We start from the raw sequence: 19,605 nt of genomic DNA, 5'->3' as shown, positions 1-19,605 counted from the left end.
GCCGCTTAATTTAATGCGCTCGGGCACATACAGCCACGTTAATCCTCTTAATTATTTTTCCTAGCCTTATGAGAGATAGACAGCAAAACTGTACTCATTGAGAGAATAACCATTATCGTGTCACTAATCAGGAACGAGTCACTTTCTTTAGAAATTGTGCTTGCTCATTTTTTGAAAAGCGTGCTTTGCATGGGCCTTGGAATAACAGCGCCGTCTTTAAAGCACTAGGAAACGCACGTTATATTCTACCCTTACTTTCGTTTGCTTTTACGGGATTATCAAAAGCGCGCTCTTGAAGACATAAAAACCTTTTTTTTTTTATGTAATCGCTGAGTTATAATTGTTTTTTCTTAGTAATGGAGTTCATTTGACCGTGAAATCTACGTGCTTGCGCCTTAAATTTCCGGAACACAAATCGTCAGATATAGGTCTTAGTATAAAAAAACGTCAGCTATAAAGGAAGTGATTTTCGTCTGTTTCCTTTGACAAGGAAGGATTTATGAGTGAGAACTGCTATTTATTATTTCTCGTTCATCACGTTCTGAAACAAAAGGTATTCCTTAGCGGTTAATGCCGCAACTGACTGTCGTTTAAATGCATTAAAACTCCGACTTTGTCTAGTTAGTAATTCTTCATTTCGGTATAAAACAGCGTACGTTAAAAGCACGACGCAAATGAAGAATGACACACACCACCAGCGCTTAAGGCATCAAAAGCCCCTCAGTTGCCAGCCAGCGCAGTTGGATTGTGCCGTTGTTTCTATCTGTCCTGGTTTTTTGTGTGTGTTGCTTGGTGGTAAAATTTCGCTTAACGATCATTTTGCGAACGCACGAGCGCATACGGGTAAATCCGTCGATGAGGTCTGTGTAATGCGCTGACTGCGTTCTGTTTGAGGCAGCCTCTACGACAGAACCGTCTGGGACTATGTCGGTGCGCGCTCCTACGCGAGCAGGTGCACACCAAATCTTCCTTTTTTTTTTCCTCTTTTCCCATTCTCCAAATGTTGAGGGAATATGAACAAGCATGACTTTGCGGGAATATGGCAAAGCATGAGTTTGGCGGGAGTATAACCAAGCATGAGTTTGGCGGGGGCATCATCACGCATGATTTTGGCGGGTATAATACCAAGCATACGTTTTACGGCAGTTAACTACGCATGAGTTTGGCGGGAATATGACTGAGCATGAGTTTGGCGGCAGTATGACGAAGCATGAGTTTGGCGGGAGTATGACCATGCATGAGTTTGGTGGGAATATGGCCAAGGATGACTTCGGCGGGAATATGGCCTAGCATTAGTTTCACGAGAATATCGCCAAGCATGACTTTGGTGGGAGTATCATCAAGCATTAGTTCGGCGGGAGTATGACTAAGCACTAGTTTGGCGGGAGTATGACCAATCATGACTTTGGTGGGAGTATGGCCCAGCCATAGGAAAACAGGAGTGATCTATTAAGTGACATTTAATTTCGATACTGCATCAAAGTGAGTAATATTTGCCTTGGTTGTTCGCGGCAACATTCTTTTTTGTCAGCAATGAGTTATTTACCCTCTTTAAAAACTGTTTCAGCGTCCCTTTATTCCTAAATAATAATGAGTGAAGAGTGATGAGCCGAGCATATCAACACTGGTGATAAATATTCTTGCTGTCCTGACGAATTTTCGTGCAGTTTGTGTGCTTCTTTGAGGCGTAAGCAATAGAAAATAAAATTTATAAATTACAATACTTTCTGTTGTGAGATTAAACTCTAGAACATGGTTTGCTTCTTCTTGCGGCCTCAGCAACGCTTCACATTTTCCGTAGTAAAACTAAAGAATAAATTACAGGGCCTTACGCACCAAAACCACGATTTGCTTATAAGCCACGCTGTAGTGTGGGACTCCGTATTAATTTTGACCATCTGCGCCTTTTCAACCTGCGCGCATTGTACATGGGACACGGGCGTTTTGCATTTCGCTGCCATCGAAATGCCACCGCCGTGGCTGGGACGTAATCCAGCGACCTCTTGCTTACAGCGCTACACCACAGCCCTGGCTAATATTTCCCAGGACTAGTCCCTGTCCCCATGCCAATTTGACGAAAAATTGTATGGGGAGGCAGCCATCACCCTTACTCATTTGGGCGAGCATCGCAAGTGAAACAGGAAGAAGGTGTGGGTTTAGCTCCTACCCTCATGAAGTTACCATTTCGTATGCTTTAATTTAGCTGCTCCCTGTTATTTTACATTACACTTAACTCGAACTCGTAATTTACCCTGTACTTTCCTGGGCTCCATTGTTCTCCTGATCTTGTATGATTGTAACTAAAAAAAATTTGAGGGCTGCAATTCTCTTTATATACTTTTTGCACAATGGGAAGAGTGGCAGAACAAGAAAAGCTAATTACAGAATGCAGGGCGGCATCTAGTCTATCCAGGGACAACGTTATTCGGGATTTGTGCAAGCGTCCAGCAACATTTCATGCCCACGAAAAGGAACTGCAGCACATCCATTTTCAGCAGCAAATAACTGTCCAAAAGAAACTTGCCGATCCCACACGACGATTCTTCGAAAATAAGGCGTTGAGAAACACAAACGGCCGAAGGCATCCGAGCAAAGAGGAGTTCTTGTGGTCCGGCGACGCAGGGCCTTTGGAGTCGTGCGCCGCAAACAAACGGGAGCATAAATGCGTGAACAACCACGCCTACAGGCTAAAATTAAGAGCGATAGCCGTGGCGCAGTGGCACTGGGACCATGTGTTCCAGTCTCGCAATCTCACGAAATTCGTAGTGACACCCGTCTCACCGTTGTTACCACTGAGACAGACTCTAGACAAGAAAATCGCACATTGTTGGTACTCTGACCCCAATCGAGCCTCGTAGAAGATAGTTGCGCTTGTGTTGCTGTGAATGCGGATTTGGGAGAAGGCTACCATTTCTTCGTTGAGTCACCCGCCAATATTCTCTGTAATCTTGTCCGCGCAGTCTGATAATAGTTTGTTCGCGCAGTCTGGTAATGGTTGCTTCCGTGAGGTGACAACGACATTGTTTGCTTGCATTGGCGTCATGCTCAATTATGCAGAGGATTCGCTCATTGTGCAGCTCATTTGGTAGGGATAGACATGCTGCGAAAAGTGTCAGGTGTGCGTCAGAAGTACAAGGACGATCTATACCGTGCAGGATTATTTTTGCATATTACGTTTGCGCCAGCGATACAAAATTCACGGAGAAGAAATATCAGCTTTGTTTAAAAAATGTATGGAAAACATACATGATTGTTAGAATGCTTAGCGAAATGTTGGGAAACTGCATGAAATGGATGACGCAGCACAATTTCATTGCATTGCATGAATACCACGACCCCTTAGAATTCATGATCGAACTGCTACAGAATTTTCCAAGCTTGAATACACAAAGCTCTCTTGTTCCAAGCGCTTTTTTCGTCGCATTTGAAAGTGATGCCTCTTTTAAGGTGATGCTGTGTTTTATTCACGGGTTTCGTATAAGCGCAGATTTATGTGCCTGTGTCTGTAGTTATTGTGAACTTTGTGATGTGAACAACAAGAAATAGCTCAGTACATTCAATTTCATTATGTATATATTTTAAAGTATTTCTTCCTTCTGTTGTGCTACTTTTATATTAAATTGCCTTCTGAGCATATATATTATTCTAAATTTCTCTTGTGCGGCAACATTCATACAGCCATGTAGTATAATATTTATTACGAACTCTCTGCAAAAAAAAAAAGACTGTTTTAGTCCAGGAAGTATACATCTATTACCTCACAAAATATAATAGTACATAGAAAGCAATAGTTGTTATAACAGCATAATTTATCAATCAACCATTTTTATTTAACGTGCCCAGGAACAACACTAAGGTATGTAGGGGACTATAGTTTGAAGAAAGAAAACACACAGAATAAATAAAAAGAACAATTGTGAAGAGTGTACCTACAACAAAGGGGGTCTAGCTAAGTATAAAAGAAAAAGGAGGAGAAAGACAGTTGAACAATAGCTGAAAACAACGCATAGCTCGGACAATAATAATTGTAATGATTATGCGAATAACAATAATAATAATAATAATAATAATAATAATAATAATAATTCATGAACGAGAGATATCATTTGCATTTCGACAAGAACAATTGTATTTAATTTCTGTTCAGGAACATTAGCTTTTACGTATTTCTGTTGCATATGCGTATTTAAACGTAAAAAGTGTTGTCATGGTACCTCTTCGGAGTTGTCGTTGTCCTCGCTTGAAACGTTTGCATCGCTTCATGCACACTGTCAGAAAAAAAGGAAATGCAGTAGGCGGCGTCTTCTACAGCTGCAAACCGCAACCATAAACACAGTCAATATTCTTGAACATAGGTACTCTATCCATAGTGGTTTTCGTTTTCTGGTAAAACCAGCCGATCCGTGATTTTCTCCACCCTGCATAAGCTTTATCAAAATTGGCTTAAACGCGATTTCTTCCACGCCGTCTGCCCTCCCCTGTCATAGAAACAAACAATAAATGGAGGTGTTACAAAACCAATGAACGCTGCACACATTGTCCTAGCAAGCGGTCAAGACATGTCATATTGGTAGTATTATTGATAAATGCATATGATATATGCTACCTCTTCACTAAACCCTGAAGCGGAAACTAACACATATAATATATTCAGCGCCTACGAGTCTTAAGGAAAGGAAATCTCCTTTGCTTTTTCGTGCTGCGTTTAGATGAATACGGCAATGACACATGACATCGCAATTCCCGCACATCTCGTACGCTTCGTTCGCAAGGAAGTGATCGCAGTGTTGTCACTGCTCTGTACTGCCAGCAGTAGTTGTGACGCAGAGAGGACTACACTCAGCTGTGTTTCGTTCAAAGAAAAGATTGCTGATTCAGCTGGTTCGATAACTTTCCTGTGAGAGCGTGTGAAGGGAAGCAGTAATAAAATAGGAGGTGAATAGAGGACGATGAAAGGCCGGGCCAGTCTAGGTTGGACACAGAAATGCTTAAATTCATGCAATGAATTACGTCAACAAGGGCTCGTAAGACAAGCAAGAGATTTCAGCTCTTTCGAAACCAGTTTGTATGCACTACTTAATTTTTTTTCGCTAAATAGATTACAGAGCACAAAGTAACAAAGCGATTGATTGGCATGCGCGTCTCCATTTGCTGTCTTTGTTTACATGGTCTCTTCTAAAAAGTGCCACGCCCGCGCAAGTAATATCGCTCGTTTAAATACCACTGCGGCAATAAAGAGACCATTGCATGTGTTACTCGTTCGTGAACGTTACCAGCAAAGTCGAAAACTTTCGACTGCCAGACAATAAAAAAGCACCCCGATTTCTCAGCGCTTTTCGTCCTTAAAAGCAAAACCATATTTTGGCCTTCCGAAAATAAAAATAAAGATCTAAAAATCTGAAAACGAGTGACGCTGACTATTCAGACACCAAAGATCATGCTCGCTGGTAGTTGAAGGTGTCAGCCCTGCTATGTGCAGTGTGCGCTTCTTCAGATCAGGCGTACGAATCTAAGTACAATGTCAACAAAAACGACGACAACGACAGTAGCACTAACAAAAAGAACAACAATAATACTCAGCTTACGACGAAGAAACGGAAATATGTTCCAATAAAGATGTCTGGTAAAGCAGTGCGGCACGGTACTTCATCTCCGCGCTCCAATTAGTGCAGCTGAAGTTCGCTTGGACGTCCGCAGTTTACTTTCTTTTCCTTCAGTTTCCCCCGATGCCAGTATATCAGACATTTCTCCTGCAAGTTCCGTGGGTTTTTGTCACGCAATGATGAGGGAGGTCCTGACGTCGTTTTCCCACTTTGGACGTAGCAAAAAGACGCACGTACCTACGACCGACAAATGAGCTTCGATATGTTTCCGCCCTGAGGTAGGAGAGATTACAATAGCCTATTTTTGGGAGTCATAACGAGTGCACGTGCTCTGCCGAAAGGGCATGCACAACTGTCACGCAAGCTCGCAATGTCTCCCGATAAACAAGGAGGGGGGAGGGAGGGGGGCTGTCATTAATGCTGTTCCGCGAAGGACCCTTTTCGACCAGCCTGCACGGCACGCCCGTAAGCTTGGCAGGGCCCCGGTATATTGATCTCTTGGCAGTAATGTCTGTGCAACTGTTTTTTTAACAAAATTTACACAGTCCCTGACACGAAAATTTTTAGCGCGCCATGAAGCAGCGAGAGCTGGTTCTACGTTGATGAACGTAAAACCATCGAGCATTCATAGTAGAACGATACAAGAAACGATCAAACTATGAGCAACGACAAGAGGATAAGTTAACAGATCTAAAACCAAAGCATTGGTGTTTTTCGTTTACGTTTTGTCACTGCTATCTTTAATTGTTAAGCCGAGGCTTAAGAAATGTAGATTGGATTGGATTGGAGCAAACTTTATTAGCGCCTGCAGTTGGGAGCTCGCGCGCCCCGTCGAGGGCCCACGTCGTCTACAAGTTTGCCGTTACTCGGCGCGAGTCTCCGCTCGCCGTTGCCGGCTCGCTGGGTCCCTGCCTTTCGAGCGCCCCGAGGACCTGCTGGACGGCCCAGAGCTGTTGGTCTTGGTCATTGCTCTTCGCAGCTGCCTCGGGCCGCGGCAGAATCGGTCTCGATCTAGTTTCTTCTGGATTTTTGATGCAGTTCCACAAGACGCGCGTGTAATCTGCCGTCTCTCTCCAGCAGACTCTGCACTTATCGGTCGGGTATGTCTTGGGGTACATGCGATGCACCAGTCCCGGGCTCGGTAGCGATCCGGTCTGGAGCTGTCTCAGTGGTACGGCCACTGGTCCGCTCAGCCTCGGGTGCTGGGGTGGGAGAGTCCTGCGAGCCAGACGGTAGGCGTTCGCGATGTCGTTGTAGTCCGTCATGCGGTCCTTGGTTCCGAACCCCGTCGGACGGTCTGTCGCCGGGGCGCGGTTAGTTGGCGCTCACGCCGCTACATCTGCATTCTCATTGTGGTTCTGATTGCGTTCCGACGCGTCGCCCGCGTGCACAGGGAACCACTTGATTCTTACTTTTCTGTCTTGCAGTTTGGCCGCTCGCAGTACGCGCACGGCCTCCCGGCAGATTTGGCTTTTGGCGAAGTTTTGCACCGCCTGTCTCGAGTCACTCAGCACCATGTGGCAGTCTGCGTCGGCGATGGCCAGGGTGATTGCTACCTGCTCCGCTTGTTCCGCTCCGGCGCTTCTCACGCTCACTGCCGTCATCGTGGCGCCGGTTGACGCCTCTATGACGACCGCTGCGAAGGTGTTCCAATGGTATTCGGCCGCGCGTGCTCGTGATTGGGGTGTAGGTCGATGAGAGCCTTGGCCCTCTCCGCTTTTCTTCCATTGTTGTACTCAGGATTCATGTTCTTGGGTGTGGGGTCGATTCTGGTCTGGCGTTGGACCTCTTCGGGGACGGGGAGTCCTATTTCCATCTCGTCTAAGCGCCCTATTCCTAGGTCGTCCAGTATCTTCCTCCCGGCTTTGGTCGTGGACAGCCGCTCCAGTTGAGAGGTCCGTAGCGCTTCGGCTATTTCTTCGAGCGTGTTCTTGGATGTCAAGGGGGTATACGATATCGTATCTCACGAGGCTATCCTCGATGCTCTTTAGATGGTTGGCCTAGGTGGTCGAGTTTTCCAATGGATCTCTCATTATCTTTTTATGAGATCGTTCTTTCTCTGTACCGGTGATGGTAAAACCGCACTACACTACACGTACCGAGGTGTTCCTCAAGGCGGTGTACTAAGCCCTACCCTATTCAACCTCACACTCATTGGTCTCGTTGATCATCTGCCAGCAGCGATCAAGATACCAATGTACGCCGACGACATATGTATATGGACCTCACGTGTGACACGTCCTCAGATACGTGCAAGACTTCAAAAATCTGCTACTCTAACAGCTATATACCTCCGCAACCAAGGTCTTGAAATCTCGTCAGCCAAATGTGCACTGATGGCGTTCACTCGCAAACCAATGACACCCTACGCCATATCAATAAATGGCCAGATAATTTCTTATGAGAAGACTCACAAATTTCTTGGCATAATCATTAATAGAGATCTCTCATGGAGCCCGCACGCGACCTACTTGAAAGAGCGTCTGACAGCAATCTCCCATCTTTTCAAGTTTCTGGGAGGAAAGACTTGGGGAATGTCAGTGCATGCGATGTTAGAATTGTACAGGGCTCTTTTTCTGGGCTTCTTTAGATACAGTTTGCCCGTACTGGCCAGCACCTGCCAGACCAATCTTCGTGCTCTACAGGCTATTTAAGCTCGGGCTCTCAGGGTTTGTCTTGGTTTGCCAAAATGCACATCAACAGCAGCGACTATTGCGATTGCTCGGGACCAACCTATACAAACACACATTGCGGTAGATGTGTTGAGAGTGCACATTAGGCACGTTGCCCGTGCCTATTCCCACCATCTGGCAACACTACTGTCAGAAAGGCCACAGGCAGCATTTTGTACTACGATTTCGGAGTATTACACCTGCCTCCTATCAGGCTTCACCCCCGCAACTAAGCCAACGACGAAGTGTTTTGGACACAGAGCTGTTCTTCCTTGCTCCAGTTTATTTCTGTGAAAATCTAAGTTCATCCGCTGGTCGTCGCTCCCTGCTCGGTCGTGATGGAAGTGGACGACGCCGCACGTCTGCCGGCGACGGCGGCGTCAGCGGCGGCCGCCTCCAGGAAGCGGAACGGTCAGCAGAGCGACAGCGACAGCGAGGACACCCATGTCTACTCTCTCAGCAGTGAGGACACTTCCGATGACGGCTTCCAGCTGGTGCAGAGCCGCAGAGCGAAGAGAAGAAACACCAGGACGTCCTCATCGTCAAGCACGCAAACAGTGAGACACACGCAGAGGCCGTACTCCAATGCCATCATATTTGTGCCCTTGCTTCCCACTGTCAACATGAAGCTACTCAACAGGCAATCTGTGTCGATGTCACTGGAAGCCCTGGTGGCAAACGAAATATCGGACATTCGAGTCAACAGTCGGAAAAATCTACTGGCGGTTGATGTCCAACATGCGGCTGCTCTGAACACTCTACGCAGCGTAACGGACATCGATGGCATGCAGGTGCGCTCTTACATCCCTCTGGGATCTGATGTTGTCAGTGGTGTTATCTACGGCGTAGACGTCGCCATCCTTAATAACGACTTGCCGATTCTTATCAAGCCAGCCAATGATGAGGTCATTGTTGATGTTAAGCGGCTAGGCAGTTCATGATGCGTGAGGTTTGCATTCAAGGGTAAATATATACCCTCGCATGTTAAGGTGGGACACTTCAGACATGCAGTGCGGCCTTTCATTGCGAAACCTCTTCAGTGCCGCAAATGCATGAGACTGGGACACGGGAGCAGCGTCTGCGAAAATCAGGCAGCATGCCCCCGTTACGCCGAGCCCCCCGCTGCAGATAAATGTGGCGCGACTGTAATGAAATGTTCAAACTGCGGAGGGTCACACGAAGCTTCCTCGAGGAAATGCCCGCATATTAAGAAGGAAATGGCTATCTTGAAAGAGATGGCGAGAGATCATTCATCTCATCGCGAAGCCGCCGAAAAAGTCGGGAAGCGACGTTCCCGTCGCCGGCGCCCCTCAAGGAAGGCTGTTGTCTCTGCGACGCACATGCCACTTCCTACACCTCCTCCTCCTCTGCCGCCCGGGCCAGGCACTGTCGAAAGGACCGGGAAGAACAAGGCAACTGAGAAGACCACACCTGCAGAATCTTGGCCGGCTCTACCGAAATGACAGCACCCACCGACAGAATCACAGCAAAATTTTGCTGGACTACCCCCGAAGTCTACTGTCAGTGATTTGTGCGACCAATACAAGCAGGTGGCTGGTATGCTGCAATCGCTAATTAATACAATGCGCATCATACTGAACAAGCTGCAAACCCCAGCAGCTCGAAGTGCTCTGCAAATACTGGATGCACTAAATCCAGTGCTTGCTAGCATCGTTTAAGCATCATGGCTCGACCAATAGTCCCCTTCCGCACTGAAGTTAAAAGTGCGTCGATCTTTCAGTGGAATGCTAGGGGTCTAAGGACCCGCATGGCAGACTTTCGCCAATTCATTTTAACAAATCGCTTTCCCATACTGGTCATTTGCGAACCAAATACATCAACTCCACTCAGACTGTCCGGTTACGAATCTTTCGTCTCGCCCACATGCGGAGCGAGCACGAAAGTAATCATCTACATCCGCACGGACTTTACATATGTCGCTAACGCGGTAGAGCCTCACGACGACAACCAATATGTCTGCCTAAATATCCAAAAGAAAGATGTGTCATTCACACTAATTGGAGCCTAAATATCCCCAGCGGGCCACTTTGACGGCGAACGACTGAAGAAAATAATACTGATCAACAATGGCCCCTGGGTTATCACAGGTGACTTCAACGCGCATCACCAGCTATGGGGAAGCACGAAAATTGATTCCAAAGGCAGGAGTCTTGCCTCCTTTGCTGCCGACCATGATTTGTGCTGTGTGAATGACGGCAGCCCTACGTTTTTGCGAGGCACCACCTATAGTAGCTGCTTGGACTTAACTTTGGTGTCACGGCGCTTTGCCTTGAGCGTCCACTGGTTTACGGACATTGAAACACATGGAAGTGACCATATTCCAACATACATAAAGATCAGAGGAGTTGAGCAACGCTCCTTACTGTCTTGCGTACGATTGATTGGACAAAGTTTAAGAAGGATATGGATGACGCATGTCGAGAAGGCCTTTCACACACTATCGAAGATACAGTCGCAGAGACATTGAAAACATCCATCGGCTCGCTCACAAGGTCAGCAAGGCGAACAGACTTGGATATGGAACTGGAGAGGCTTCGTGCGGAACGCCGACGGGTGGAGAGGAGGTATCGGCGCACGAAGTCCGTCTTGGATCTGAGGGCTTCACGACGCATACAGAAGAAAGTACAGCGTCGTATAGATAGACTGGATGACAAGCGATGGAAAACTTTCTCTCAGTCGCTTGATCCCCGAAAATCGCTCTCGCACATACGGAGAACTGTTAGGGGACTTCGCTCATCTCCGCATCAAAGGAAGCCCTTCGCTGCTCTGGCCCTCTACCAACTCCGCTCGGAACTTCAAGTGGCTGAAGAGTTCTGTGCACGGGTTGCTGGGTCCGTGGCCATCATTACTGACGCAGCATTGAATGACATCCCTGAGGCACGTGTACCAGAAATGAACGTGCTATTTTCACTCGAAGAGCTCAATGCTGCGTTGGCGACCTGCAAGCGTTCGTCGTCACCAGGACCTGATGGCATCACGTATGCTGCCCTGTGCCACCTTGGACATGACGCACGTGATGAGCTGCTAAGCTACTACAATGAGTCTTGGCAGAACGGCGCCGTTCCTAGACAATGGAAATCAAGCCGCTTGATCCCCATTCTGAAACCTGGAAAGTCTCCGCTTGAGCTCTCATCATACCGTCCGATTGCGCTTTCGAGCTGCGTCGGTAAAGTGATGGAAAGATTGATTTTTGCTCCCTTGGAATGGTACCTAGAGCGATTCAACATCTATCCGGACGCCATGGCGGGCTTTCGTCGAGGTCGCTCGTCCATCGACAACGTCATTGACGTCGTTACCTGGGTCCAAAATCAAAAAAGCCTCAAGCGCCTATCAGTGGCACTTTTTCTAGATATTATTACGATATGATTCCGCGAGAGACGAGCCGCCGCGAGAACGACGAAGAAGTTGGTCGGTGCCCTCGGCACGAGCGAGTGTCAGCCTGGCTGCCTGGCTCCAGTGTAAATAGCCTGTAAATAGCATCTCTCGTCTGTGTCTTTCCACACGTAACATTTCTGGTGGAGGTGCGGGTCGACCCTGCCCTCAAATCCTCTGCTCACGTTACCTACTAACCGAAACCTTCTTGACGTTGACGTTGACGGCTATCCTGTCACGGCACTCATCGATACAGGAGCGCATCTTTCTATTATGAGTGCTGCCTTCCGACGACGACTGAACAAGCTCCTCACCCCAGCGTCGGCACGCGTCGTCCGCGTTGCGGATGGCGGTACTGTGCCTATCATCGGCATGTGTACGGCACGTGTCAGCATCGCCGGCCGCCACATTCCTGTACTCTTCACCGTAATTGCTCATTGCCCCCACGACCTTATTCTCGGCCTCGATTTTCTCTCCGCCCATTCTGCCCTAATTGACTGCTCTTCCAGTACCCTTCGCCTCGATTTGCCGATGCTCGCAGAACCTTCTGACTCACCCCCTTGCCGCTTACGCTCCACCGGCTTTCTTCGCCTGCCGCCAAAGTCCATAGCCTACATTGAACTGTTGTCTTTCCCACCAGTTTCTGATGGCGAGTACCTCGTCACTCCTCTGCCCGACATCCCAATCCAGTATGACGTCACCGTGCCTCACAGTATAGTTACTATTACTGCGAACCACACTCGCATGCCTGTCAGTAACTTTGGATTGGCAAAGCAAATTCTACCGCAAGGTATTTGCCTTGCCACCATTGATTGTCTCGGCGACCAATACGTGGCAGCGTTATCGACCGATGGTTCTCGCGACCTTAGCATGCCCATCGCGCCAGCTTCGGGCGTCGATCCCAACATAAAGAAAATGGTTGCGACGGACCTGTCCTCTACGCAGGCTGAAGACCTTTGCGAAGTATTATCGTCCTACCGCGATATTTTCGACTTTGACGATCGTCCTTTAGGCCAGACGCTCGCGGTCAAGCATCGCATTCTTACTGGCGATGCTGTGCCTATTCACCGACGACCGTATCGAGTTTCTGTGTCGGAACGCCGAGTAATTCAAGATGAAGTGAACAAAATGCTCGATAAAAACATCATTGAGCCTTCATCGAGTCCCTGGGCGTCACCTGTGGTGTTGGTTAAGAAGAAGGACGGCACGTGGCGCTTCTGTGTTGATTACCGTCACCTGAACAGAATTACAAAAAAGGACGTCTACCCGCTCCCACGCATAGACGACGCCCTTGATTGCCTGCACGGTTCCAGATATTTCTCGTCTATTGATCTTCGTTCGGGATATTGGCAGATTGCTGTTGACGATATGGACAAAGAAAAAACCGCGTTCATCACACCTGATGGCCTATACCAATTTAAAGTAATGCCGTTTGGATTATGCAACGCCCCTGCCACCTTTGAGCGTATGATGGACTCCTTGCTCCAAGGTTTCAAATGGTCCACATGCCTCTGCTACCTCGACGACGTCATCGTCTTCTCGCCAACGTTCGACACTCACCTTGAGCGTCTCACAACTATACTTGATGTATTTCGAAAGGCGAAGCTGCAACTTAACTCATCCCAATGTCGTTTTGGCCACAGACAAATTACTCTTCTGGGCCATCTAGTTGACGCTTCTGGAGTACAGCCTGACCCCGACAAAACTCGCGCTGTCCGAGAGTTTCCGGTTCCGAAGACAGCCGCAGATGTTCGAAGTTTTGTAGGGCTGTGCTCATACTTTCGTCGTTTTGTTCAAGATTTTGCGACAATTGCTAGGCCCCTAACTAATCTTTTGAAGAAAGGCGTACAATTCTCGTGGGGTACTGCAGAAGCCGCCGCCTTCTCTCGTCTCGTCACTCTTCTAACCTCACCACCCATTCTCGCCCACTTCGACCCTGATGCCCCTGCAGAATTACGTACAGATGCCAGCGGTCATGGCGTAGGTGCCGTCTTAGCCCAGCGTCAGCGTGGCAAGGATCGTGTTATTGCTTATGCGAGCCGCCTGCTAGCACCATCGGAGCGCAACTATTCCATTACGGAACGCGAATGCCTTGCTGTTGTCTGGGCGGTTGCAAAGTTCCGTCCTTACCTTTACGGTCGCCCTTTTTCCGTAGTCACTGACCATCATGCTCTTTGCTGGCTCTCATCGCTAAAAGATCCTACAGGCCGGCTTGGTCGATGGGCTTTGAGGCTACAGGAATTTTCATATTCCGTGGTGTACAAGTCTGGCCGCTTGCACCAAGACGCTGACAGTTTGTCGCGTTACCCTGTTGACGACTCTGACTCCTCCAATATTGCCAGCGCTTCTTGCGTATTCTCGGTATCCCAGCTGCTTCATTTCGCCGACGAGCAACGCCGTGACGCCTACATCAGAGCACTCATCGATCGTTCTGAACACTCTCCGGCCGATGCTACTCTACGCCTCTTCGTCCTCCACGACGGTACTCTGTACTGTCGCAACCTTCATCCGGACGGCTCTGAGTTCCTGCTTGTAGTACCTAAACACCTCCGCTCCACCGTTCTAGAAGAGCTTCACGACGCACCAACGGCAGGACACCTCGGCGTATCTCGAACCTATGACCGTGTACGTCGCCGTTTTTTCTGGCCGGGCCTTGCCCGTTCCGTACGACGTTACGTCGCCGCTTGTGAACTTTGCCAACGACGCAAGAAGCCTTCCCAGCTCCCCGCTGGTTACCTGCAGCCGCTCGACATCCCTGCCGAGCCCTTCCATCGTGTCGGCTTGGACCTTCTAGGCCCATTTCCGGAATCTACATCAGGAAACAAGTGCGTTGCAGTCGCGGTGGACTACGCGACCCGCTACGCCGTAACCCGTGCTCTTCCGACCAGTTGTGCAACTGATGTTGCGGACTTCCTGCTACATGATATCATATTGATGCATGGTGCTCCGCGTCAATTGCTTACAGACCGCGGCCGCACCTTTTTGGCCAAAGTCATTGACGACATCATGCGTGCCTGCTCAATACAGCATAAATTTACCACCTCCTACCACCCCCAAACGAACGGCCTCACTGAGCGTTTGAACCGCACCCTTACAGACATGCTATCCAAACACGTTTCCGACGACCACCGTGACTGGGACCTGGCTCTACCTTACATTACCTTTGCATATAACTCTTCCCGTCTCGAAACTGCTGGCTTTTCCCCGTTTACCTCTTGTATGGCCGCGAACCGACGCTACCACTGGACACTGTGCTTCCGTCCGCCACAGCTTCAACTAGCGATTATGCCCGTGATGCAATCGCCCATGCTGACCATGCTCGCCAACTTGCACGCGCTCGTCTACAAGTGTCTCAAGACAAGCAGAAACAACGCTACGACCTCCGTCACCGTGATGTCCATTTTGTGCCCGGAGCCCTCGTGTTGCTTTGGTCACCATCGCGTAAAGTCGGCCTTTGTGAAAAACTGCTTTTCTGTTACACAGGCCCATATCGCGTGATACGCAAAGTGACCGATGTCACCTATGAAATCGTGCTAGCCACGCCCACGACGTCCTCCGCTGTGACCACCAGTGACATTGTCCACGTTGCCCGACTCAAGCCCTACAACTCTCCATGCCCCTTGGATATCTAACAGCACCGTGACGGTGCTTTTGCCGCCGGGGGGTAATATTACGATATGATTCCGCGAGAGACGAGCCGCCGCGAGAACGACGAAGAAGTTGGTCGGTGCCCTCGGCACGAGCGAGTGTCATTAAAGGAGCATACGACAACGTCGCCCATGAGGCCATACTGAACTCGCTTGAGGCCGTTGGAGTTGGTGGCCGGATGCATCAATGGATTCGGGACTATTTAACTGAGAGGTGCTTTTTCTTACAGACTGAAGACGGCCTAACTTCGGAACATTACATCAGGCGTGGAGTGCCGTAAGGTGGAGTGTTGAGCCCCATTCTGTTCAACCTCGTCTTGGTAGGACAAGCGGAGTACCTGTCGCGGTCAGTTCACGTCTCAATATACGCCGACGACATTTGCATCTGGGCTTCTGCGGTGACTCGACCTCAGGTACGAGCCAGGCTTCAGCGGGCGGCAACCATGACGGCGTCTTATCTACGAGAACAAGGCCTCAGCGTGTCTACTGAAAAGTGCGCATTGGTTGGCTTTACGCGCAAGCAAATGTCATCGTATCCTGTTTCAATCAATGGTCAAGCGGTATCCTATGCTAAGACACATCGCTTTCTGGGTGTAATCATTGACCGCAACCTCTCGTGGAGCCCTCACTGCGTCTATCTAAAGAAGAAATTGGTTGCCATTGCTCAGGTCTTTAAATTTCTCTGCGGCAAAAACTGGGGTACACCAGTCCGTTCTACGATGCAGCTCTACAGGGTACTGTTTCTCGGACTCCTACGTTACAGTCTACCAGTGTTGTCAAATGCATGCAAGACGAACTTTCGAGCCTTGGAGAGCATACAAGGTCAAGCCCTACGCACGTGTTTAGGGCGGCCTCGGTGCAAGTCAACAGCAGCAACAATTGCCATCGCTGGGGACCATATGATCCAGACACACGTAGTGTTCGACTCTCTCAGGGCGCACATTTGCCATCTGTCAAGGATCCCCGACCATCATTTGACCTCCCTACCAGCCGAAAGACGTCAAGCGACCTTTTCACGAGTGATTAGCACTCATCAAGAGTGCATACCGTCATATTTTACACCGGCGACAAAGCCTTCATCTCCCCTGTGGTGCCTACGACAGCCTCAAGTGAATTTTGATATTCCTGGAATTACAAAAAAGTCCAATCATCCATCGCCGGCTCTGAAGCAACTTACGCTCCTATTACTACACCAGACGTATCATGACCGCATACATATATATACCGATGATTCGACCTCACGTGCCAGCTCAACTGCCGCATTCGTCGTTCCAGCCAAGAAGGTTACAGTTAAATTCAAATTGTCGCACACGACTACATCGACATCGGCAGAACTTGCAGCTCTCCATGTCGCTATGATGTACGTCACCGAAGAGCCAACAGAGAAATGGGTCGTATTTTGTGACTCTAAGGCAGCCCTTCACAGCATCAAGTCTGCATTGCGTCACAGAATATACGAGCAGATGATATCTGACATCAGGGAAGTGCACCACCATGCTCTGGAAAGAGGGCACACCATTACATTTCAATGGATTCCTGCTCACTGTGGCATTGTCGGCAACAACCTAGCAGACAAGGCTGCCCGGTCTGCCCACGAAGATACCCAGACGCGTTCAATACCTTTGGCGAGGTCGGACGCCGCCAGGGAACTTCGCCTACATGCACGCAAAAAGTCGCAAGATCTATGGAGTTCAGGTGCCTTCAACTGCCGATTATATAAACTGGACCCCACGCTACGGCTACAAGTGCCATCTAGCCTTTCCCGCGGTGAAGCAACCTTGCTGTACCGCTTGTGGCTGGGAGTAGCGTTCACAAACTCATATTCCTTTCGTTTGGGAATGGCCGAGAGCCCGATGTGCGATTCCTGTGGGTGCAAGGAGACCATCGAGCACCTATGGTGTACCTACCCCCGCTACGATGAACAACGCCTCCCTCTGCGGGAAACTTTGCACCAACTCGACTTACGACCTTTCACCGAGTCAAAGATACTCGGACCGTGGCCCCACCCGTCACTGGCACGAAAAGCGAATCGTGCATTACTGCAATACTTGAGGTACACCGGTTTAAGAGACCGTTTATAGTGTCCCTGTGCATAGTGTCCCGCCCACACGTACTCAGTGCTCACTCTCTCCCTTTCTCCTTTTTCTATTCCCCTTTCCCCCACCCCCAGTGTAGGGTAGCAAACCGGATACTCTTCTGGTTGACCTCCCTGCCTTTCCTGTCCTTGCTTTCTCTCTCTCTCTCTCTCTCTCCTCCATGGTGTTTGGCTCGACCCGCAGTGCACCTCACCGTACCATGAATCAAGAAAAAATCTGAGCTGTCATCACCTGCTCTTAAACAACTAACTCTGCTCCTTTTGCACGAGAGGTACGCCGACCACGTACATATTTATACGGATGGATCGGCAACTCTCCAGTGTTCCTCTGGAGCCGTGGTCTTCCCAGCGAAAGCCACCACCATCAGTTTCAAGACATGTCACCCAACGACACCGATAGCCGCTGAACTTGCAGCCCTTAGCGCTGCACTTCGTCTCGTCAGCCAAGAACCACCTCGAAGATGGTCAATATTCAGTGACTCGAAGGCTGCACTGCAATCTTTGCTGTCGGCCTTGCGGCGCGGACCACACGAACAACTGGTAATTGGCATTAGAGAACTAATTCATACCTTAACTGAGAAAGGACACCACGTGACATTTCAGTGGCTTCCAAGTCACTGCGGAGTCATAGGGAACGAACACGCTGATAATGCTGCTCGGTCGGCTCTTCAAGGGGACGAAGAGGAGCCGATACCATTATCAAGGACAGATGCCGCTCGAAAACTTCGAATGATCAGCCGTGACATCACGTTCTCCTTGTGGAACGCTGGAAGTTTTCACGACTACCGATTCCACAATCTTGACTCCTCTATACGCCTTTGTATTCCAGCTGGACCCTGCCGTCGCGAAGCTACCCTGCTTTGTCGACTATGGCTAGGGGTGGCTTTCACCAAGTCTTTCGCTTACCGAATTGGATGGGCCGACGACGCCTCGTGTGAGGACTGTGGTAACGAGGAGACTTTTCGACACCTTCTTTGTGACTGTCCTCGATATAATTTACCGAGACAATCACTCGCAACCGCGATAGTGCGCTTTGACCAAAGACCTCTCACAGAGGAACTTATTTTAATATACCGCCATCATAAGCCATCGTAGCAGAGGGTGACGAGGGCGCTGTTGCGGTTTTTGAGGGCGACAGAATTGCACAGGCGGCTGTAGCCTAAACAGATGTTGATAGTGCTGCAAGTGACACTGTGGTGTGCGATGACAGTATTCGGTGACAGGGACCGATTGTGATTGTGTGTCTATGCTCCTTCCTTTCCTTATCTCTACTCTGTTACCACTTTACCTCCCCCTCCCCTCTCTCCCCAGCCTAGAGTAGCCAACCGGATCTTTTTCTCTGGTTAACCTCCCTGCCTTTCCCCTTTCCTCTCTCTCTCTCTCTCTCTCTCTCTCTCTCTTCGAGCGTGTTGTGTATTCCGAGTTGTCAGAAGTTGTTATCCTCGTGTTGCGGCCATCTGTGGTAGGCTGTAACATACGCGACGTGGCTGATGATGACGGATTCTACAAGCCTAATTAGGCTCTCCTGTTTCATGCCAGCCTTCTGAGAAGTCACTCGTTTAAGGAGTCGAATCGCGTTTGCCGCTTTTGCCGTGACGCGGGCGATGGTTTCGCCGTTTCTTCCGTGCTTTTCGATGACCATGCCTAGGATCCTGATTTTACCAACCACGGGGATCACGTTGCCGGATTTGGCTACGAGTCTGATTTTTTCGTATTCACGTTGTCTGGTCTTGCCTCTGTCGTTGTTGGTAGGTGGGAGTATGAGAAGCTCCGATTAGCTCGGCGAACATCTCAGTCCGGTGCCTTCCAGCTGGTCTTCTATCGCGTCGATGGCGGCTTGCAGCGCGCCCTCGATGTGGGCGTGGCTGCCGCCGGTCACCCACAGCGTGATATCGTCCGCGTAGACGGTGTGCCTGACGTCTTCGATGTCTGCGAGCTTCTCAGCCACTCCGATCATAACCAGGTTGAACAGCATCGGCGAAATGACCGATCCCTGCGGTGTGCCGGTGCTCCCGAGCTTCTTCTCTTGCGTCTGTAGGTCGCTTGCTCGTGGCTCGGCGTTCCTGTCCGTGAGGAAGCCCTTGATGTAGTTGTAGGATCTTTCGCTCTTGTTGAGCTTGGAGACTTGGAACAAAATCGCCGAGTGTTTCACCTTATCGAAGGTGCTCTGCAGGTCGAGCCCCAGTATTGCCTTG

The 19,605-nt window shown here is 49.3% G+C and overlaps 1 protein-coding gene across 1 annotated transcript in view; it reads right to left on the bottom strand.

Annotated features, from left to right (window-relative positions):
- LOC126529570 (uncharacterized) overlaps positions 1–19,385 on the bottom strand; it is a 94,405-nt gene extending 75,020 nt beyond the window's left edge. The window contains exon 1 of the mRNA XM_050177095.2: positions 19,214–19,385. Within this exon, the coding sequence (XP_050033052.2) occupies positions 19,214–19,385 (172 nt within the window). The remainder of the gene's footprint in view (positions 1–19,213) is intronic.
- Positions 19,386–19,605: the final 220 nt, after the last annotated feature.

This window comes from Dermacentor andersoni, chromosome 9 (assembly GCF_023375885.2).
Source record: "Dermacentor andersoni chromosome 9, qqDerAnde1_hic_scaffold, whole genome shotgun sequence".
In the NCBI taxonomy this organism is placed as follows: domain Eukaryota; kingdom Metazoa; phylum Arthropoda; class Arachnida; order Ixodida; family Ixodidae; genus Dermacentor; species Dermacentor andersoni.
This window is presented reverse-complemented; position numbering and strand designations above follow the sequence as displayed.